Source organism: Lepus europaeus, chromosome 15, assembly GCF_033115175.1.
Source record: "Lepus europaeus isolate LE1 chromosome 15, mLepTim1.pri, whole genome shotgun sequence".
Classification (NCBI taxonomy): domain Eukaryota; kingdom Metazoa; phylum Chordata; class Mammalia; order Lagomorpha; family Leporidae; genus Lepus; species Lepus europaeus.
The window spans coordinates 49928156-49951324 of record NC_084841.1 but is presented as its reverse complement, the minus strand read 5'-3'; the positions used below and the strand labels follow the sequence as shown (position 1 = coordinate 49951324).

Below are 23169 nucleotides of genomic sequence, written 5' to 3'. Positions count from 1 at the left end.
TTCCTGCGAATGCACGTAGGAGAGCAGTGGAAGATGGCCCAGTACAGGGGCAGCTGCCACCCACGAGGGAGACCCGAATGAGTTCCCGACTCTGGTGGCTTCTGGGAAAGGAACCAGCAGATTGGAAGATCTCTTTCTCTTTTTCTTTCTCTCTGTCTTCCAAATTAACAAAAAACAAATCATCTTTTTAAAAAGTGAAGGAGAAAGAGTTTCTCAGACAAATAAAAACTGAGGGGATTCACTGCCAGCCGACCTGCCCTGCAAAAAATTAAGGCGGCAAATGACGGCTTCCTGGTGCTTAGCACAGGCTGCGTCCCTACACTGACTACGCTGGAGGAGGAGGCAGAGCAGACCCCGTGCCTGCTCTGTGTTGTGAATGGGGGGACATGGAGAAAAAAGAAGAAAAAAAGAAAAAAAATGATAAAAAGGAAAATGATACAGGTCAGAAGCTTGGATCTACATAAAGCAAGGATGAGCATCAAGAAGTAAATAAATGTCAAATTGATTTTTTAAAGACTTGTTTATTTATTTAAAAGGCAGAGTTACAGAGAGGCAGAGAGAGAGAGAGAGAGAGAGAGGTCTTCCATTTGCTGGTTCACCCCTCAGATAACCACAACAGCAAGAGCTGAGCCAATCCGAAGCCAGGAGCCAGTAGCTTCTTCAGGGCCTCCCACACGGATGCAGGGTCCCAAGGACTTAGGCCATCTTCTACTGCTTTCCCAGACCATAGCAGAAAGCTGGATCAGAAGTGGAGCTGCTGGGACTCAAACCGGCACCCATATGGGACACTGGCTCTGCAGGTGGAAGTTAACCTGCTATGCCACAGTGCCGGCCCCAAATCAGATCTTTAACTTTCACAATTCCTAGCTGACCTGAGAGAGAACTGTTTGAATTAGTACCAGCAACAGCGTCTGGGAAATCAAAGCACACAGGTGAGGCAGCAGCTCCCTAAGGGCTGAGAGGAGGAACTGGGAATGTTCGTGGTAAGGTACCTGCACTACACAGGAAGGTGAACTTAGATTAGCAAAAATATGTGTTGTAAACTTAGGCAGCCATTAACATTCCTTTAGAAAGTTACCTAATTGAGGGGAGCAGGTTATGGGATCGAGTCCCACCTCTGCTTGTGATCCAACGTCTTGCTAACATGCCTGGGAGGCAGCAGGTGACAGTCTTGGTTCCCTGCCATCCACATGGAAAACCCAGTGAGTACCTGGCTCCTGGCTTCAGCCTGGCCCAGTCCTGGATGTTGCAGGCATTTGGGGGAGTGAACCAGCAGACAGAAGACCTCTCTCTTTCTCCACCAGATTGGCGTAGGTGCCAAGGTCCCAGCACTGTGGGCCTCATCTTCCTGTGACCTGGTTTCCTCATCCGGGAAATGACACGGCTAGAACAGATCATCTCTCTCTGAATCCCACTCTGCTCTGCAAGTTTATGACTAAACAGTAACAATAGTCAGACAGAGTAAACGAATTAAGAAGTCCGCCTTCTTCCTTCACAGTGCAGTCTACAAAGAGCCTTCGAAAGGTGGAAGGAGCCTTCTAGCTGCGATTCAGTCAGCTGAGCTTTCGTATTTCCAGACCATGGGCTGCCTTTAGGACTGGACCCAATCCCTACAGCAAAGCAGCCGATTTGCTTCCCTGGCTCGGCATCCCTCAGCGCGCTGTGCTCTCTGTAATAAACAAAGGGCAGGGCCCCGGCCAGCACGGACCTCCCTGCCCGAGACAGCACAGGACGTGTGCCGTTCAGGCCAAAACTGAAATGGTGACCTCCAGCTCTGCCGACAGGCTTTCTCCCGTGGCTGGCTGTCCACGCACCTCGGAGTCTGGTGACCATGGACAACCTCCAACTCCCTGTCAGTCAAAAAGCTTTGTTCTTCTAGATGATTGCCAAAGTCTCAGTGTTCATTTAAAAAAAAAGAATAAAACACACCAAGCCACTGTGGGGGTACCTGACAGCTCTATGGAAAAGACTCACCCCTGTGAAAAGAAGACTCTGATCTTTCTCAGGTTCAAGCTGGTGAGAAAAAGTAGAAAACAGTTCTCTTGCAGGTCTTGTCACAGTCACATCTTAAGACCCTCCTGTTTTAACTTCTTGTGCTAAAAATCCCCACCCACACAGCTGCAGCCCAAAGGCCTGTTTCCCACTTTACAACCATCCGCTGAGCAGCAGGCGGACGGAACCGCTCCGGGCCTCGCTGGGCTCCGACCTGGTCCAGCGGTTACTGGCATCTGAAGTTTTTCCCCTACTGGGAAATTAAAGTAGCGTGAAAATCAATGTTTCACTCGGAAGGAAAAAGGGTTTGGTTCACCAGACAGCGATGCCTTGCTTCCCGGACCAGACAGTTCTTCAAAGCACTCTTCGCTAAGTAAATTCCAACAGACAGGCCCAGGGGACTTGGATGCGGGCAGCCGCTGGAACCAAGAGCAAACTCTGGCTTGTTCAGGAGCTTTGGCTACTCAGGGACTGTCCACTTCCGAGGTTGAGAAAGAATCCAAGAGAAATTGTCATCAACGACTCTCAGTTTTGGGTATTTCCCAAGTGCCTTGCACCACGAAGAGTCCCCCAGGCCAGGGGTTCCACAGCCCAGGAGTGAAAACAGAGAAACTCAAACCTGTGGCTGTGGCTGGCCCGGCTGCACCGGCTCCACAGCTCCACTTCCAACAGGCAGCACGGAGCCATGGAAAAGTTCAAGCTCTGCACACGAGTTGCTTGGCACCACTTCAAGGCACACCGAGTTCTGTCTAATTTGGGTGTATCTGGGACAGAACGCAGATTCGTCATAAAAAGTGACTTTAAACTCACTTTCAGCAGATGTCACAGTCCTAGCAAGACAGCAAAAGTTCACACTGGAGCATTTCCTTCCTCTGGCTGTGCACATTGTGTGCCGCTTCTCATCCTAGACCGTACAGAGGAAGCACATTCAAGCCTGGCCTGTCTCTGCCTTTCGTAGCTATCTGCTACGTATTTGTTGCTTTAGCAGCAGTTTCCAACCCCAAAAGGGGGGTTTAGTGATGAGGACAGTGTTTGCCTTCATTTTCAGTGGTGTGAGTTCAGCCTGTGTTGATACAAACAGAGGGAGAGAGAGACAAACAAACATCTTGGTGTTTTGACCCCTGGCTCAGGGTTGTGCTTTAACAACAAAGGAGCTTCCGAGACTCGAGCAAGTCCATGAAGTTGGCACTGGGTTCAGTGCCCCTCTTCCATAGCTTAGTCCTGCTGCTTTTCTAGGTTAAAATAGAACTGCACAACTTTTGTAAATGAACAGGCAAGCTGGTGGGGTCAGAGCTTTGACTTGGTGAAAAAGAAGACAAAACAAAAAGTCACTAGACACTTCTAGGACTATCATGTTCCAAATCTTCCCCATATAATGAAGAGGCGTAGTGCCCACTACTCGAGCACTGCTGCATCCTCCACAGAGACCACCTGCCAGCGTGTGCCCCCTGATGAGATGCCTTAAGAAGCACACATTACCAATGTCGTCTTGTGGCCCAAAACGTATACCTGAATCAAGGGATGAGGAAGCAATCAGAAAATCCCACAATAAGGGATGTATTTTTCTTCTCTTTACAAACCCTCGAGTTGAGACTGATTCTCACTGGAAGGCAGTGAGAGAGCTGCTCTGCCACACAGGAAACCCTGGCTGAGCAGCAACCTTGCACCGGGTTCCCACCGACGTGGGGGCATGACAGGCTGCGCCCTGTTCCTTGGGATGACACCATAAGGACATTCCACAAGACAGCCGCCTTGCCTTCTTCAAAAAGGCCATGGCATTAAAAAGAAAAACTATTCTATATTTGAAACCTAACCAGCCAAATGCAATGTATAAACATGAAGTGGATCCTGTACCCAATAACCAATGGGGATCATATAAAAGATATCTTTCAGGCAGTTGGTAAACAGCACTGGCCCCGACAGCGGTTTTTGAATGACTATCAAATTATACAGTTTTGGGGGCTGGCGCTGTGGCATAACAGGTAAAGCCGCCACCAGTGACACTGGCATCCCATATGGGCACAGGTTTGAGTCCTGGCTGCTCCACTTCTGATCCAGCTCCTTGCTAATGTGCCTGGGGAAGCAGTGTGTGGGGCTGGGAAACCAAGTACTTGGGCCCCTGTACCCACGTGGGAGACCCAGAAGCTCCTGGCTCCTGGCTCTGGCCTGTCCCAGCCCCAGCTGATGTGGCCATTTGGGGAATGAACCAATGGATGGAAGATCTCTCTGTGTCTCTCCCTCTCTCTCTCTAATTCTGCATTTCAAATAAGTAAAAAAACCTTTTAAAAAAACCTTTTAAAAATTTTTACAGTTTTGGGTACTGCACTTTCTTTTTCTTAAAAAAAGGGTAGAATTGTTTTTTATTGTCATTTATAATCAGATGGCAGTTGGGTACATAGTTTCCATATTTACTTTTTGTAAATAAGAAAATTTGCAAGTCTTAAACAGCTGAAGGCTGGTTATGTTTTCAGAAAACATGAATAATTCATTAATGGTGGCTTCAAGCTTTTCCTTATTAGCTCCAGAAAATTCACCTACCTTTTGCCTATTTTTAAAAACCTGGGGGGGGGGGGGTTAGCGCTATGGCATAGCTGGTAAAGCTAATGCCTGCAATATCAGCATCCCATGAGTGCCAGTTCGAGTCCCGGCTGCTCTACTTCCAATCGAGCTCTGTGCTAATGGCCTGGGGAAAGCAGTAGAAGATGGTCCAAGTTCTTGGGCCCCTATACCCACATGGGAGACCTGGAAGAAGCTCCAGGTTCCTGGTTTGGATTGGCACAGCTCCAGCCATTGCAGCCATTTGGGCAGTGAACCAGCGGATGGAAAACCCCCCTCTCTTTCCCTCTGCCTCTCTATAACTCTGCCTTTCAAATAAATAAATAAATCTTTAAAAAACAAAAACAAAAACCTGGAAGGCTGGCCTGCATTTGACTGCACATTCTGCAGCTGTATCCCAACAGCATCCACATCTACTTCAAGGAACAACACGTTGGAATACTTTCAGAGAGGGAATAAAAGAAAGGTTTGGGGCCGGCGCTGTGGTGTAGCGGGTAAAGCCACTGCCTGCAGCGCTGGCATCCCATATAGGTGTTGGTTCAAGTCCCAGCTGCTCCACTTCCGATCCAGCTCTCTGCTATGGCCTGGGGAAGCAGTGGAAGATGGCCCAAGCCCCTGCACCCGTGTGGTAAGACCTGGAAGCTCCTGGCTCTGATCGGCACAGGTCTGGCCGTTGCGGCCAACTGGGGAGTGAACCAGTGGAAGAAAGACCTCTCTTTCTCTGCCTCTCCTTCTCTGTGTAACTTTCAAATAACCAATAAATCTTAAAAAAAAAAAAAAAAAAAAAAAAGTGTGTGACTTAGGTGACCAGAACATACGTAGGTGCTTTAAGAAGTTGGCCTGTCTTCCAACAGAGTTCTTTAACAAAAAAAAAAAAAAAAAAAAGGTTTGATCATCATTTTGCAGGGTCTATACCACACGGCTGAGAACTTACCCACGACACGTTTATCTCCTGCAGTGTCCAAGACTTCCAGAAAAGCAGACTTGCAGTCCATCTGCTTCACCAACTGCTGTTGGTGGCAGTGTTGGGTCTGGGGAGCAACCTTAAGAATAGATGGAAGCAGACCCAAATCCCTGGCCAGAGTCTGTGAGCACTGCGTGTTCTTTGTACACCATCTCCTTCTCCTGCAGGCTGTCACTGAGTGAGCATTTCCATCAGAACCCCCATTTTACTGCAGCTCATGGACACACCTTGTGTTCCTACTGAACTGTAAAACATCCGAGGGCCGGTGCCCGGTTCTAACCTCAGCACACGAACACAGCTCTGAGGCACAACCCAGGAACTCAACAACTACTCGCTAAAGAGAGAACTGGGCAAAATAAAGGTCTAAAACGAAGACTTTTTTTTCCATGAGAAACTACACAAGAGTATTTTAGCATGTAATGATGTGGCTTCTCTCATCTGCTGGGAGGAGAGAGAGGGAAGAGGAACCAAGTTACAATGAAGCCCTTGGCCACGTGGGTCTCTGAGGGCCGGAGTGAGGCACTGGAACAAGGCAAATATTTAAGGAACAGAAGAGATCACCAGGCTGGATCAGGAGCCACAATTCAACAAGAGGCCTCGCTGAACTGTCAGTCCAAAATTGGTGTTACTGACTAGAATTCTGTAAATCAGTTAAGTACACTTTGTCTTAATTGAGCACTTAAAAATTCAAGATACACGATTTAGTTTTCTGAGTTGTTTACAAAGCCCATTTTAACCTACAAGTTTATATAAAATGAACCAACTCTTCCCGTGAGATAAGCTTGCCTTTTATTTATTTGGCAAGCTTGTTACGTCAGCGATATTTGTTATGGCACCATAATAAAATCTGTCAGAAAAGGGAGGGGTGAGTCATTTATAATACTGAAAAGCTGGAAAATGAGAATTTCTGATAACACTAATGAGGACAGTGCTTCAGCTGAAAGCTAATACAGTCGACAGGAAGAAACTGTCCTTCTTAGGCCAGCCTTGAGGACTGAAGAATGACGAAGGAGCTTTTAGTGTTTGAAATAAGGGACATTCGGAGGGTTATGAGGGATTGCTACCTGCAGCCTTGCCACCGACTGGCACAGAACCAAAGCCAGAGTACAAAAGAAAACTTCCTTTTGTAATTCACTGGGCAATTTTTAGGAACTAATCTTGTGTGTGTGGTGAGGAACAAGAAAAACAATCAGACAAATCAAAGATGAGATATCTTTGGAAAATTTAATTTGGACCATATTTTCTTTCTCTTGCTGAAAACATCAAATATCCCCCACACATTTTGGGCTCCACAGCTTACAAAGCGGCAGTGGGTGTCCCACAGTCACATACTGTACCCAACTTTCTATAGAAAGATAAGACATTTTCCAACCTTGCTTTTGAGTATTTCCTAAAAAAATGCTTTAAAGGTTCCTTACAACAAATGGCAAGTAAAACAAAGTAAGGCTTAATGTTCTCCTTGTCCCTGTTTGGGTACTGCGAGTTGGAGGAATAAGGAAGACTAGTTACGTCAGCGTTGGTACCCTGGGGATGGCCTGCAGGGTCCTCCAAGGTGCACCTGTGCACTGAGGAACCTGAGATGCTGGCAAGCACGGAACAGTCTGTCACAGCCCTGTGGGGCCCGCATGGCAAAGGGCGGGCTGGCAGCTGCGGTTCTCAGTGCTCACAGGGCTGCTAGCCGCCACAGCCAGAGACCTCCCACCTAGCACTGCGGTACCACACACTCACTTCTGTGGGCCTTACTATGCAGAGTTACAGACTAAATGAATTTGCTGAAGATAAAATGAGAAAAAAAATACCTTTACTAATTCCTGTATCAAATGACTAGACTGAAAATAAAAGCATTTGTCTGATAAAACATGTTCTCTATGTTGGATGAAAACCACTCTCTTGCAAGATAATCTTAGCAATGTATATTTGTCACTATCCACATATTTTTGCCTGATGCACACATTTCTCTGACTGCATCATCTGAACAGCTTTGTCATTTTTCAAACTTGTGTTTCCTTAGTTTAAAAGCGGGATAAGGCAGCCAAATGTAACTAATGTTGGTTGCAGGCAAACATCGCAGACATTAACCTTCCTCCTCTCAAGTGTCAAGAGCGCATGATTAAATGGCGATCAGGCAGCTTCTTCTCTCGACTGGAAAGGAAGCAGCTATTGTCACCAACTGTACCTCTAGCAAACACAGGCCCCTCATAAATATAAAATTAAATTCTTCTGAGGAATAGGTTTGTGATTTTAGTTATGCACGATTTACACTTATTCTTTATATTTTTTGTCGTAAAAAAAAAGACCATGTGGTCTTTGTTTCATTATTTTCATATATGGGTATTTCTTCATCTCAGCAGGTTCTCCATGTAGCTGGCAGGCTGTGTCACTCAGCGTGAGCAAGAAAGGGGAGGCAGCCACGTGCAATGTGCTCTCAGAAGCCCTGCAGAAACTCCTGTAGCTGGGTGACAATCTCTGTGTCCACCGTCTCCATGAGGGACTGGAAGCCCTGTTCCCCCAGTAACTCCTGCTGGGCCTTGAGCTTCTCGTAGATGAACTGCTGCAGTGACACCGTGTGCACAGGGTCCTTCAGGGCCAGCTGTGGGAAGGAGAGGGCACGTCAGAGAAGCAAAGTGAGTTCCCCCCACGTGTGATTCCCAGGGCTCGTTGTAGTGTCGTCCACCGTAACAAAACTGCCTGTCTCCCTTCTTACAATGGATTCTAAAATAGTCTGATGGTCAAAAATCTGGACAGAAAAGAAAGTCATTCAATCAGCTAGTCTAATGTCAAGTCCCCAGGCCCCTTTGATGGCCGTTGAGAGCTCAGGTTCTCAAGAACTGAGGGTCTATTCCCTTAGTGTCCTAAAAGGGACAGCCGACACTAAGAAGCCCTGAGACCCCAGTGCCCAGGACCCTCCTCAGGAAGGACAGGGGCCACTGTGTGCCCTGTCTTCAATAGCTCTGCCACTTAATCCACTTACATAATTCTAATTTGGGGAAAAATGTACTAATTCAAAAACAAATGAAAATAAATAAAAAAGCAATTACAAAAATCGTATTCCTCTCCCTCACTGAGGTATCTAGAAAATAAAAGAAATGCAATTAATTAAAAAGTAATCTGTAATTCTATGCCCTTAATGATGGCAGGAACAACAGAAAAGATTTCAGTCTTGTAGGCTTTTCCATTGCCTGTAGCGCGCGCGCACACACACATACACACACTTAGTTCTGCTCTTTTTCTAACATATTTTAAGAATTTTCAATCTATGCCCTAATGTTTTTCATCACAGGCAAGTTAACGTGGAGGCAGGATAAACACAACTCCGTGATTTTGCTGGAGAGTCTATCACAGACTCTGTCCACGGTTCTATGCATACAGTCTTTCCTACACAACACTGATTATTTTCTTAGGACACCTATATGTATTTCAGAAGAATTACTGGATTAACAGGCACAATTTTCTCATTTCTGATACATATCAATTTAAAAAGTATAAGTTTTCATCTTCTGATGCTGTTACCATTGTCACTATCATTATTTAAAGGATTTATAATTTAATAATAGAAAAAACAATCAACATTGCTGAAAGCTATGTTTACTTCATTATCAATAAAACTGAACATCTGCATGGCTTTACGGTGCTTGTGCCCAATACAGAAATCCTTTTCTCTCCTTAATGAGACTGCAGTCTGTTCTAGGCAGATGAAGGAGCTGAATTACAACTGCATCTGCTGTTCGAGCAGTCCTGCTAATGTGAAGGAAGACTTCTGTTTCTGTTTCTCTCTCTGCCTTTCAAATAAATAAAATAAATCTCAAGAATGTAATTACCGGAAACGGACAATGCCAATTGAGGCAGCAACAGAGGTGTCATTATTTGAAGTTAATCCCTAAATATGACCATTCCAGGAGTAGATGAGAAGTCCAAAGTAAAAGGTAGTTACAGGGGCTGTGGCACAGTAGGTTAATCCTCTGCCTGCAGCACCGGCATCCCATATGGGCACCGGTTCTAGACCCGGCTGTTCCTCTTTCAATCCAGCTCTCTGCTATGGCCTGGGAAAGCAGCAGAAGATGGCTCCTTGGGCCCGTGCACCCGTGTGGGAGACCAGAAGAAGCTCCAGGCTCCTGGCTCCAGATCAATGCAGCGCCGGCCATTGCAGCCATTTGGGGAGTGAACCAGCGGATGGAAGACCTCTCTTTCTCTCTGCCTCTCCTTCTCTCGTGTAACTCTGACTTTCAAATAAATAAATCTTTAAAAAAAAAAAATTTGTCTCTTAAGCAACATGCAATAATGTGATTTTGTTCTAATTACTAAGAAAGTGGTATACTTTGTGCACGATCTGTAACAGAAACGATCTGCTCTCGTATCAGTGAAAAGCAGTAAGTTTAAAATGGTAGTTCACGGCCAGCGCCGTGGCTCACTTGGTTAATCTTCTGCCTGCTACGCCAGCATCTCATATGGGCTCTGGGTTCTAGTCCCGGCTGCTCCTCTTCCAGTCCAGCTCTCTGCTGTGGCCCAGGAGGGCAGTGGAGGATGGCCCAAGTCCTTGGGCCCTGCACCTGCATGGGAGACCAGGAGGAAGCACCCGGCTCCTGGCTTTGGATTGGTGCAGCGCGCCAGCCATAGTGGCCATTTGGGAGGTGAACCAATGGAAAAAGAAGACCTTTCTCTCTGTCTAACTCTGCCTGTCAAAAAAAAATATTTCCTAAAAAACAAACATTTCTCAAGTCAACAAACAGCTGTTAGCAAATAAACATCTCTTCTGACTGTGGTAGACATTCATTAATCATAGGCACTAACATTTTTTTTAAAAGAAATATGTAAAATCGAAAAAAAAATTCTCCAGAGAAGAATCAGTGCTGCATATCCACTAAAAATCCAGACACCAATTCTCTGACAGAAGCAGGACCTACAGTCACCAGTGTGAAGAGACAATGAAGTCACTCATGGCATCCTCGAAGAATGACAGCCTAATTACAATACACCTAATTACCTGAGTTAGTGCGAAAAAAATAGAGTGCCTGTCAGGTTTACCAAGTTGCATGTTCTGGAGAAAAAATTTCCCAATGTAATAAGTAAAGCCTAAATCTGGTGCTGGAACAAATATGCTACAAAGGCAGATGTGATGGAGAACAGAGCAAGATATTACACTTGAGAGAAAGAGAGAGAGAGAGTGTGAGTATCTGTTTCCAAAAGATGGTGAGAAGGTGGAAAGCTGAGACTTCAGAGCTTAAGAACCACCCAGTAATGAGTCCCCTGGCTTTCTTCTTACCATAACATTGCAGAGTTGGAGCTAAAGAGGCCAGCAACTGAGAAATGCCATCCCACACAGACAAAAACAAAACAAAACCCACCAAGGCCTACAAACGGTAAAACCTTTAGGGAATAATTGTTCTACTTCAGTTAGATACCACAAAAGCACCCTTACTACAGCCCTACCCTTGCCCAACAGTGTCAGGGGGCCCAGGCTCTCCTCCCTTACCCAAGGTTGTATCACTGGGGACCAGCAAGGAACCAGTCCTCTAACACCCTCTGGCACTGCCACTTCCCTGGCCAGAGCAGAGTCAGAAATCAACTAATACAAAAGGTTTAAGAGATACACAGTCTAGGGGGCCGGCGCCAAGGCTCACTAGGCTAATCCTCCGCCTGCGGGGCCGGCACACCGGGTTCTAGTCCTGGTTGGGGCGCCAGTTCTGCCCGGTTGCTCCTCTTCCAGTCCAGCTCTCTGCTGGAGTGCAGTGGAGGATGGCCCAAGTGCTTGGGTCCTGCACCTGCATGGGAGACCAGGAGGAAGCACCTGGCTCCTGGCTTCGGATTGGTGCAGAGTGCCGGCCACAGCGCACCGGCCGTAGTGGCCATTTGGAGGGTGAACCAACAGAAAAGGAAGACTTTTCTCTCTGTCTCTCTCTCTCACTGTCTGTAACTCTGTCAAATAAATTAAAAAAGAGAGAGACAGATCAAGAGTCTCATAAAATAACACAGAAAGTATCTGGTTTGCATTTGTATTTGGTATTCACTAGATACACCAAAAAGAGGGACAAAAGTGGGAGGGAGGAGGGCTTAAGTACAAAAGAGGAACATGAGGATTCTTAGGTGATGGCAATGTTCTGTATCGAGCCTCTTAATGCCAGACTATATATCCTGGTAGTTTTGCAAGATGTATCACTGGGGTAAACTGAGGAAAGACCAAACAACATCTCTGTATTATTTCTATAAATGTATCTGGAACTACATTATCTCAAAATAAAAAGGTTAATTACAAAAAGTTAAATGTGACTTGTGGAGTCTCTCTTCTGCTGAATTAACCACTGGGGTATCAGGGCATCCAACTCCTGAGCATTTGGAACTTGAAACAGAAAAAATAGTATAAATAGAGTTATCTTAGCAGACTAACTGTGGATTAGATGATCAAACTAGGGGATCAGATTTTTGTATTACAGAGAAGCCTCCCCCCCTCTAAAAAAAAAAAAAAAACTACACTATAACTTCTATATCACTTCCATCTGCCTCAAAATCCTACTCAATAATTAAATCCCTTAACACCTATCCCAATTTTCATTTCATTTCTGACAGAGCACCCAGGGATGCTTGGCCCCACCAAGCTTTTCAAAAGTTATTTTTCTTTTCCCAGACACTTTTAACAAAGCCTGCAACTTTGCTATATTAGTGATTTATTAGTTCCAAAAGATTTTTGTGTGTGTGAATTCCTAAGTACAAGAGTATTTCAAAAAGTTCATGGAAAATGGAATTAAAAGGTTTATTTTGGTGCAAAACTTTTTTGAAATCCATGCAACTTTTTCATAATGTACACTGTCCATGAACTTTCTGAAGACTCTCATTTCCTTAACAGGCTCATGTCATCTATAAATGAAAACAGTTACGCTTCTTCCTTTTCGCTTTGAAGACCTTTTATTTAGCTTTCCTGCTGACTGCGCAGGCCAGAACCTCCAGGACAACAATGAAGAAGGCAAGCGTAGATATCTCCTTGCTCCCAATTTTAGAGAGTATTCAGTGTTTCACCATTAAGCAGGCTGTTCACTCATTGTACGTTTTTATTTTTTAAGAGTGCCCTGTAGATACCTGCATGAAGAAGTCTCTTCCCATTGAAGTTTATTGTAGAGTTGCTAAAACAATCTTATAATCCTGGGGTCAATCCCTCTTGTTCATTTTGATATACCGCTGGATTGAATTCGGCAGAATTTTGTGGAGATTTGTACATCTATATTCAGGAGGCCTATTGGTCTCTACTTTCCCGTGTGGTTTCCTTGTGGTATTATGGTGACACCAGCATCAGAAAATGAGAGGAAAATGTTTCTAGCCTCCTTTATTTTCTGGAGGATGTGTAGACTACTGCTATTAATTCATTAAATGCTAGGTAAAAATTCATCAGTGAAGTAATTTGTGCCTGAGTTTTTCTTTATGGCAAGATTTCTGATTACTAATTCAATTTTGCTACTTTTTAAAGGTCTGTTTAGATTTCCTGTTTCTTCTTGAGCTAGTTTTAGCATGCCAGGCACTCTGAAAAACCACTTATATTGCCAGTTTTTCTCTAGAATCAATGACATAAATATACCACTTATGATGCACTACAAATATTTTCTCAAACTTCTAGTGTGTTCCTTCTAGACATATTAAACTTTCTCAAGAGCTAACATCTTAGTTATTCTACCAACCACACATACACCATCTACATGTAAGGATACTGTCGTGGACTGAGTTATGTGTCCCCCTCCCCTCGAATTCATTTGTTACAGTCTCAACTCCTCAATGTGATTATATTTGGAGATACAGCCTTAAAGGAGGTAGTCAGGATAAATAAGGCCATAAGGATAGGGTCCCAATGCAGTAGAACTGCGATCTCATAAGGAGAAAGGAGTAGATGTTTGGCACAGTGGTTAAGATGCCACAGTGCATGCCTGCATCCCATATCAGCAGGCTTGTGTTCAAGTCCTGACTCAGCTTCCAAGTTCAGTTTTCTGTTAATGTATACCCTGGGAGGTAGCAGGTGATGGCTCAAATATTTGGATCCCTTCCACCCACATGGGAGACTGAGTTCTAGGCTCCTGGCTTTGATTTGGCCAAGTCCTCGTTGTTGCAGGTATTTGGAAAGCGAAACAGTGGGTGGAAGATCTCTCTCTGTCCTTTTGCCTTTCAAATAAAATAAATGATTAAATATGGAAAAGTACAGAGACATCAGGGATACATGTGCACACAGAAAAGGCCATGGGGGGATAAAGTGGCCATTTGCAAGCCCAGGAAAGAGACCTAGAAGTTAACAACCAGCAAACACCCAACCTTGAACTTCCAGGCTTCAGAACTGCATATATGTAAGTCTTAGTGATTCAGCATCCTCTCTTCAGCCGACTGTACTAAAACCAGAGAGCCTTAATTTTCTTTCCTAAGTGTTTTTAAGTTGCCTAGAAAGGTTAATTTCATTATCCAAAAATCTTTGTACTAGTATACACCTCTGTCATCTTCATTTCCACCTCACCAACATTTTCGGGGTATGGTGTTTCCTTTCACTCAGTTCAATATTATTTCTAGGGTCTGTCCATTTGGATGATGATCTAATGATCATCAAATAACATATGTGAGGCTGATAGGATTTCTGATTATTTTTCTTTTTATCAGTACTAGACCATTATTACTTGAGTATTTTGTACTCTAGTTTCAGTTTCACTCTAGTGTACCTTTATTGCAAGGTGCTTCAAATTTTTGCAAAGTATGCTTGACAGAAATGCACAGTTTAAGCAATTAGCTAAAGTAATTATTTTGAGCTCAGATCTCAGCAACAGAACATCTGCTTATTTTTTCCCCATTTGTTTCAGTACGCAATGATCACTGTGGCAATTAAATAGGAATTAAAGTACAATCTCCACACCCACGAAACACTGTCCACGAGCAAGGCCTGCACTGGTTACAGGCTAAGCCTTTAACATACTTCATTTAAAATCCGCAGTAAGGATAACAGAAGAAAGGGAAGCCCCAAGAATGTCAAAGAACACCCTTATTCTAACAATGGTTCTAAAGCACGCTGATGCCATAAGGTCAACCCCTAGCGGTTCAGATTGTGCCTAGTTTTTAGACACCAAGATTTTGTAAAACTCCTCAGATGATTCTGACATACCTGTCATAGACTTGGCTCCCCAATCTCCTAAGACATTTAAGTCCTGAAGCCTGTGTGACCCATTAGTGGATTAATGCTAATGGCTGATGGATTAGGGTGGAGACTTGATGCAATAATGGCAGCTCAGAGAAGGGACCCAGTGGGAGGTCTTTAAATCCCTAGGGGCAGGGAGGTGCTCTCCAGAAAGGGCTGGTTGTAGAAGGTAAGTTCAGCCTAGTTTCTCTGCTTCCTGGCTCCTCATGAGCTCCTCCTCTGTGCCTGCACTGCCACTGACAGCCTCCACCAGACACCAGACTAACATTCGGGGCCCCAATACTGGACTGCAAACCTCCAAAGTGTAATCCAAAAAACGCTTTCCTTCCCTAGAAGCTCATCTAGGTATTTTAGCTACAGCAATGAAAAGCTGACAGACAACACCTCCATGAACAAGAAACATTGCTTCAGAAAAATTTGGAACAATTTTGAGAAATAACAACTCAAGTGAACCCAATAAAATCTCATATTCATTAAAACAAAAGGATATAGATGACAGACTAAAATATGTGAGATTTTTAAAGAAGCCCTTAAGCTAGTAATTATAGGCTCTGGAGACTTCCTTCCCCTTTGCCACCACTTCCTTGCTAGAAATTCTCAGGACTTTTCCATTAGTTTCACTGCAGCCTTTCCACTCTGCTGTGTGCCTAACCAGGCACTGCTAGGGGTGTATGGTCACCTCTGACTCCTCCACCACCCAAAAAGTTAAATGCCCTTCTGATTTTGCTTTTTGCCTCGAAAATTCCAAACATTCCTCAAATCACAGGGCAAGTGAGACACAAACTTGTAAGGGACTTTATTTAGCCTGCTTTTCACTGGTCATCATTGATATCTAACATCAACAAACATTTAATTTACTTTATTAAGCTATCTACATAGTTGATCTGTGGATTTCCTTGGACTTTTCTGGTTTAGATTTTTGTTTCTCCTTTGCCAATACTCAAACCTGTGATAACTCACACACTCTCCTTCTCACCACACTGGCTGGAATGTGAGAGACTACGAGCTCACCACCAAACCCATTTCCTCTTCCTCAGCACGGAGACAGACCACATTTCCCAGCCAATGGAATGTGAGCAGAAATGGCATGTGCCTGACTCAGCCTGCCTCTGAAGCCACCCTCAATCTTTTCCCTTCTTCCTGCCAGACAGAAGCCATATGGTGGAATCATGTATCTCAATGTCAGGTCCACCGTGGACCTAAATACCCACTGCCACTCCTTCCCCTTCTGTGCTTTCCCTAAGCCAGAAATAAACTATTACATCAAGCTGAGATTCCAAGGGTTTGTTACAGAAGCCAGCATTCCTTGGCTTTTAGATCATTCACTTTGAAATGGTATATGTGTGCTTAGACTCACATACAGACTTTATCATGGTGAAGACTTACTCTATTCCTATTTCAGTTAGAAATTTTACCAGGAATAAATGCTGAGTTCAGTTAGATTCTATTTGGGCTACTTACATTTTTTGCATGTATTTTTATAAAGAAACCTACAGTGTTCTTTTCTCTGTGTTTTATTCTTTTTTTTTTAAGGTTCTAGAATAGTTGAACTAGCATAATTCAATTCAGAATTGTTCCTTTAAATCTGACAAGACAGAAGGAGTGAAGAAAAGGGGAGGTAAAGAGGAAAAGGGGCAAAAACGAAGAGGAAGAGACAAGCTGCTGCTGAAAATACGGTATTAGTAAAATTAAATGTATTAAATACGCTTTTTAGGGCTGTCGCTGTGTAGTGGGCTAAGCCCCAGCCTGTGGCGCAGGAATCTCATGTGGGTGCCAGTTCATGTATCAGCTGGATCTTCTGATCCAGCTCTCTGCTATGGCCTTGGAAAGCAGTGGAAGATGGCCCAGGTGCTTGGGCCCCTATACCCATGTGGGGAGACCCAGAGGAAACTCCTGGCTCCTGGCTTCAGATGGGCTCAGCTCTGGCATTGTGGCCATTTGGGAGTGAACCAGTAGATGGAAGACCTCTCTCTGTCTCTCTTTCTGTCTGTAAATCTACCTCTCAAACACATAAAATCTTTAAAGATAAATAAATAATATGCTTTTTAAAACTGATAGTACATTCCAGTAAAATCACTTGCAATGAGCAAACAAGAGACATTAAAGCGGTAGTGGGGAAGGGGGTGGCTTAAAACATTTCTTCCTTGGTGATAAATCTTCCTACCTGGTTTTAAACTGATTTTTGTTGTAATTAATACCGTATTAGAAAACTGTCCATTCTGGCAAGATTTTTCCTTGACTGACTAGCCTAGATCTGCTGTGTAATACCTGGAGCTAATTTGTCCTAGGTTTTTAATTTACATTCACTTACCTACTCCTTGACTAGATGATTAGCTTTAGCATTCTAGTGAGAATTTTTAAAAATCCACTTTTTAGTATTCCCCACTTTCTGATTCATTTCTTAATGTCTTAATTTTTAGTTGACTTTTTTTTCCTCACATATTGACATGAGTTTTGAGTTCCTTATTTTCATTCCTTCTTTAATAATAAAATGATTTCAAACTATGAATAACTGAGTTGTGCTCATATGTTATTATGTGTAACAATCTCACTGTTGTGTTATCTTGTTCAAAACCGCAATGCTTACCCTTTAACGTACAGTTTAAAAAACCTTACACGACCAGTATTTTTCTCAGTCTTTGTTTAATTTCTGGTTTTACTTCATGGTGATCAAATAATATAACCTGTAGTATTCACACTCTGAGAGATTAAAGTTTTCTTTATGATCCTAGAATATGCTCAGGTTTTACAAATGTTTCATGCAAATTTATACAGGGTACTTAATTTTTGAAATCAGTGCATAGTTTTTTCATAATATGTATTTTCATCAAATTTTTGAAAACCTCTTGTTTGCATGGATATCAAATTTTTTTGCACAAAACCAGACTTACCATTTAATGTTACTTTCCATGAGCATTCTGAATTATCTTTGTATATTCTAATTTTAGGGTAAATTTTTATATATAGCTATTAAATTAAGTTCATCATTCACATCTATCACCACACATTTAATTGATCATCTTAGGTTTAATCACACATAAAGAATTACAAAAATCCCACAGTCCAGTTTTAGTATCAGGTTACTGAGAAGGCCATGAGGACAGCATGCTGTCACAAAAAGGAAAAGAGGATAAATTCTGCACCAAGAAAAATATTACAATCATAGACACATTTTTAGAATCCCAGAAGAAATCTATGCTACCTTTTGAGATGACCCTTCTCATGTTTTATGAATGCATTTCTACTATAAACTGATTATAAACAGTAAATTAAAGACTCTCTTCATTTAATTTTCAGCAATAAGGTAATCTCTTGACATAAAAAAATCAAATTTAATATGTAAATAAGTTACTAAACAATAGAAAAATGTTCTTCAAGTGACCTTATCATCATTAAAGAAAAATGATTACACAAAAGCAAAGTATACTAGGATATTTAGGGGTATGTTTTGTGTTATCAATGTTATCTAAAAAAGAAAAAAAAAACAGCCTGATAATTTTAGATGAAAGTATTACTAGCAAGCAGTGCCTCTGACTCTAGGACTTGCTTTTCAACATGATTACTAATCACATTTGCCCATTCTGTGAGGGAACATACTGTAAAACCCAACATGTGCCCCAAGACATTGACCCTAACATATGTGGATATCAGATGATAGAAGGAATGGAAAGAGAATGAATCAAATAATATAAATATTATTTTATTAGATTGTTGTTATTTGATTAGATTATTATTTGATTGTTTGGGGGCGAATAGTGAGGATTTCATATTTCCAATCTAAATGTCATCTCTGGATAGGCTACACAAGTTTTCTGAATATCATTTATTTCTGTCCTTATTAAAAGGACTGAGAAATTTGAACATTACAAGTGTGAACCATCCACACGAAACACCTGCTCCCTTAAATCTCTTCATTTTTCCAGTTGCCTCTGTGGCCCACAAGTGACATCACTGAGCAAATGTTATGAGAATCTCAAGTTTCTTTGATAAAATGCTTTACAAGGTCAAGCTATAAGGTGAAGGACTGAAAGTCCAAGTGCATATAAATAGGAAATGCCACACGGGAACCTATAAAGGCAGGGGAGTTTAATAATGAGTTAGTCAGTGCCCTAAATCTCTTTCAAAACTGGGGATATCATTTTTTTTAAAGAGCAATTCTATCTTTAAATATTTTTTACTAATATAAAGAGAACAGATTTCATGCATTCCTTAGGGACAGTTTCAAGAAGACAACCACATTTCTCTCACTCCCTCCTTCCCCCAAATCTCCCTCTCTCCCCTCTCTTTGTCAGTTTTTCCAAAGATATAATTTTAATCCACTCTATATTCACAGGCTTAATTCACCACTAACTATATATAATATTAAACAAGTGAAAAGTAGTAAGAACACAGTTCCAAAGGAGTATAAACGATGACTGAAAATGACAATCCTATCACAAAATGTCCACTTCATACCTATACATTTTTTGTATTCTATATTAACTGCCACATATCAGAGAAAACATGCCATTTGTCTTTTTGAGTAAGTCTATCATTTCACCAAATTGTAAATCAATAATTTGTAAAAATGGTATCAGTGCAGATGGGGGAATGAAAATTTTTCATCTTAGCCCTCTGCTGACATAGCAATATTACAAAAGAAATTGCAGTATTTTATGACTTTTTTTTTTAAAGATTTATTTTATTTATTTGAAAGACAGAGTTACAGAGAGAGGTAGAGATAGAGAGAGAGATCTTCTAACCGCTGGTTCACTCCCCAGATGGCCGCCACGGCCAGAGCTGAGCCGATCCGAAGCCAGGAGCCAGGAGCTTCTTCTAGGTCTCCCATGTGGGTGCATGGGCCCAAGGATTTGGGCCATCCTCTACTGCTTTCCCAGGCAATAGCAGAGAGCTGGATTGGAAGAGGAGCAGCCAGGACTAGAACCGGCGCCCATATGGGATGCCGGCGCTTTAGGCCAGGGCATTAACCTGCTGTGCCACAGCGCTGCCCCATGACTCACTATTAACCCATATTTCTGGGAAGAGAAATACTAGTTCTGTGGCTGTTTAACCTAGTTCTGTGGCTGTTCAATTTGCTGAAGTATTTGAAATGATCTTATGCATGTTTTAACTAAGTTTTGTATTTATTTTAGCACTAAGCCTCCAATATTGAATAATTTATGGAAATCAAGTGGAAAATTCTCAAAAAAAACCCCCCCCAACATTGTGATTAACAAAAATATAAATGGACAATTATCTTGAAAACAACGATATATATGTATATAACTATATATATAGTTATATATAAAATCTCAATGATTCTTTCTCATCACTGTTGTTCACTTCAGTCTCAGAGAATAGAACCTATCAACTTTTGGTTAAAATTTAAAAGGAGTAACCACGGTCAGAAAATATACAACATCCTTGAGAGTTACCAGTTTGCTCCAGTCTCTGAAAATTAGGCTTGTTTTTGGTCAAAGAATAAATCCATGGTGAAAACGAAACAAGCAGAGTTTCATAACTGACTACAGTGAAATACTGATCAACTGGTACACCTAGTAATCAAAGCTCACATTTCTTCTGAACAAAGGTCACCCATCTCCAGTTCTTAGCAGATAGCTTAAGTTATTGCAGATTTAGGGATTTAAGAAATTTTTCATGTAATTCAATGAAAAGTTATTGAGGACTCATATAATTCTTTTCTTTATTTTCAGTTAACTTGATATTCATAAGATTAACCCTACACTAAGTAGAGTTCAACAAACAGTATGAAGAAAAAAAAAAAAAAAAAACACTGTTTCACAATAGTAGAGATAGGGGCTGTAAACAATCATCAAATCTCAAAATGTCAATTTCACTCCTGTACATTACATTTTAGGTCTAATTCTTTTTTTCATTTATTTTTTTTATTTTTTTTGACAGGCAGAGTGGACAGTGAGAGAGAGAGAGAGACAGAGAGAAAGGTCTTCCTTTGCCATTGGTTCACCTTCCAATGGCCGCCGCGCTGATCCGAAGGCAGGAGCCAGGTGCTTCTCCTGGTCTCCCATGCGGGTGCTGGGCCCGACCACTTGGGTCATCCTCCACTGCACTCCCGGGCCACAGCAGAGAGCTGGCCTGGAAGAGGGGTAACCGGGACAGAATCTGGTGCTCTGACCAGGACTAGAACCCGGTGTGCCGGCGCCGCAGCCAGAGGATTACCCTATTGAGCCGTGGCACCGGCAACATTTTAGGTCTAATTCTAAGTATAGGGATTCAAAGATAAAATAAACCTTGGTTCCTGTCCGTAAAGTGTATTTGGGTATAGAGACGGGGATGTTTAAAGCAATATGAAAGTTAGTGACATAATAAAAGTTTTACATTAAAAAGCACCTGCATTGAATACTATCTAAAATGAGGAAGCTATCGTGTATGTGGAGAAAAGAGGCAGAACAGACAACAAAGACATGTGGGCATAGCTAATGGCATCACCATTCACTGGGGCAGGGCATGGTTAGCCTGCAGTGGAATGATGAAGGTGGGAGAGCATGGAGATTCTGCAGCAGTGAACAGCCATGAAGTTATGCAGGACAGCGAGCTAACAACACAGCTTCAAGCCTCTTCCCTGCAGCACACAGTAGGGCCTAGGACAGTCTCAAATCTCTTCTTATCAAGAGTTTCCTACTCTGATTTTGAAAAAGTTAATAAACCAAAAAATTTTATAAAGCAAATAAAACTTATTTTAAATACATATAAACATAGTCTACAATAAACATCAATGAGAGACTAGGAGGACCTGTATTATAAAGGCTAAGGGACTAATGATTAGCAATTCTAGAGCTGTGTAAATGCACAAAGGAAAAAAGAGCTTATGGTATAACAGCCATATTACATAGTAGGATTTTCTAAATTAAAAATAAATAATGCACAACTATAAAACTCATACGCTATGAGATATGTTAAGGAATTATGAGTCAAAGACCTCTGACACAAAAGAACAATTCTGCTGCCACTCCTAAGAGAATGCCTGCCTATTTTGTAACTGGATGCTGCCTGGTTCACAAACAGCTAGTAAAAGCTAATTACATCTCTAAAATTCAGTTTCTTGAAATGTTGTTCTTTGATACATCTAATAAAACATAGCCACAGATGCCAGGAGTAGGACATGGATATCCCTGGAGAATAGGAGGGCTTATTCTGTCTACCACATACTCTGTATACAAGGCCCACATTAACCTGGTTGTTATTTTGATACAATGTAGAAACCTAATAAATATTTCTTGAATGATACTCCTGGAATTAGGCACAGCTCAGTCAAGCAAAACACAAAACTACTTGCAAAATCTGAACTCAAAACCACAAGAAAATATGACTGGCTTAGATAAGTTTCGCAAACTCAGTCCCATTAAATCTAATTCTTTGTCAAGCAGGGGCATCCTAGGTATCTACTGTACCGATGCTGGACACATAAATTTTACATTTAAAAATTACTGGTGGGGGCCAGCAAGATACTGGCAACCCATACGAATGCCGGGTTTGAGTACTGGCTGCCGATTTTGATCTAGCTTCCTGTTAATGCATCTAGGAAAGCAGCAGAAGACAACCTGAGTGCTTGGGTCCCTGCCACCCACGTGGGAGACCTAAAGGGAAGTCTGGGCTTCTGGCTTCCCCAGGGCTCAGCCATCTGGGGAGTGAAACAGCAGAGAAAGCGCCTGCTCTCTCTTTCTCTGTCTCTGTCTCTATCTCTGTTTTTCAAATAAATAAAAACTTCTTTAAAAAAAAGGTTATTGGTGATCTCAAAAATTGTTTTTATGAGTTAAATCAATCTACTTACTTCATAAGAAATTAATTTTAAAATATTTATAGCTTCTTTAAAATAGAAAAAAAACATATATCAACACAAAATAATGTATTTTATGAAAAGTAATTATACTTTTCACAACAAAAATATATCTTTAGTGACTAAAGGGCATCATCTTACATTTTTACAAATTTCTTGGCTGCTTGTTTTGCTTGGCTTAAAAGGAGACAGTTGAATTCTCACACCTGTTAATGCATCCACAGCATGGATCACACTTTAAGAACTGCAGCTCATGGCCGGCCCCATGGCGCAGTGGGTTAACCCTCTGCCTGTAGTGCCAGCATCCCATATGGGTGCCGGTTCTAGTCCTGGCTGCTCCTCTTCCAATCCAGCTCTCTGCAATGTCCTGGGAAAGCAGTAGAAGATGGCCCAAATGCTTGGGCCCCTGCATCCGTGTGGGAGACTGGGAAGAAGGCACCTGGCTACCGGCTTTGGATCGGTGTAGCTCTGGCTGTTGCAGCCATTTGGGGTGAACCAACGGAAGGAAGACCTTTCTCTCTTTCTCTCACTGTCTGTAACTCTACATCTCAAATAAATATATATGCAAACAGAATACTTGACAAGGGTATCTACCATAACATCCACAATGGCTACCTTGAGGAAAAGGTATTTCACAGTATTAATAATTTATATTGCAGTTATTAAATCAGTTTATATTGCTTTTATAATTTAAGAAATCTTTTCAAAATGGTA

The 23169-nt window shown here is 42.2% G+C and overlaps 1 protein-coding gene and 1 pseudogene across 1 annotated transcript in view; one reads left to right on the top strand and one right to left on the bottom strand.

The window, feature by feature from the left end:
* Positions 1–285: 285 nt before the first annotated feature.
* Positions 286–390, top strand: LOC133774738 (small nucleolar RNA SNORA51; annotated as a pseudogene).
* A 6332-nt stretch (positions 391–6722) lies between these two features.
* Positions 6723–23169, bottom strand: part of IPO11 (importin 11) — a 220202-nt gene continuing 203755 nt past the window's right edge. Inside the window, exon 30 of the mRNA XM_062212061.1 lies at positions 6723–8102. Within this exon, the coding sequence (XP_062068045.1) occupies positions 7938–8102 (165 nt within the window). The 3' untranslated portion in view covers positions 6723–7937. The remainder of the gene's footprint in view (positions 8103–23169) is intronic.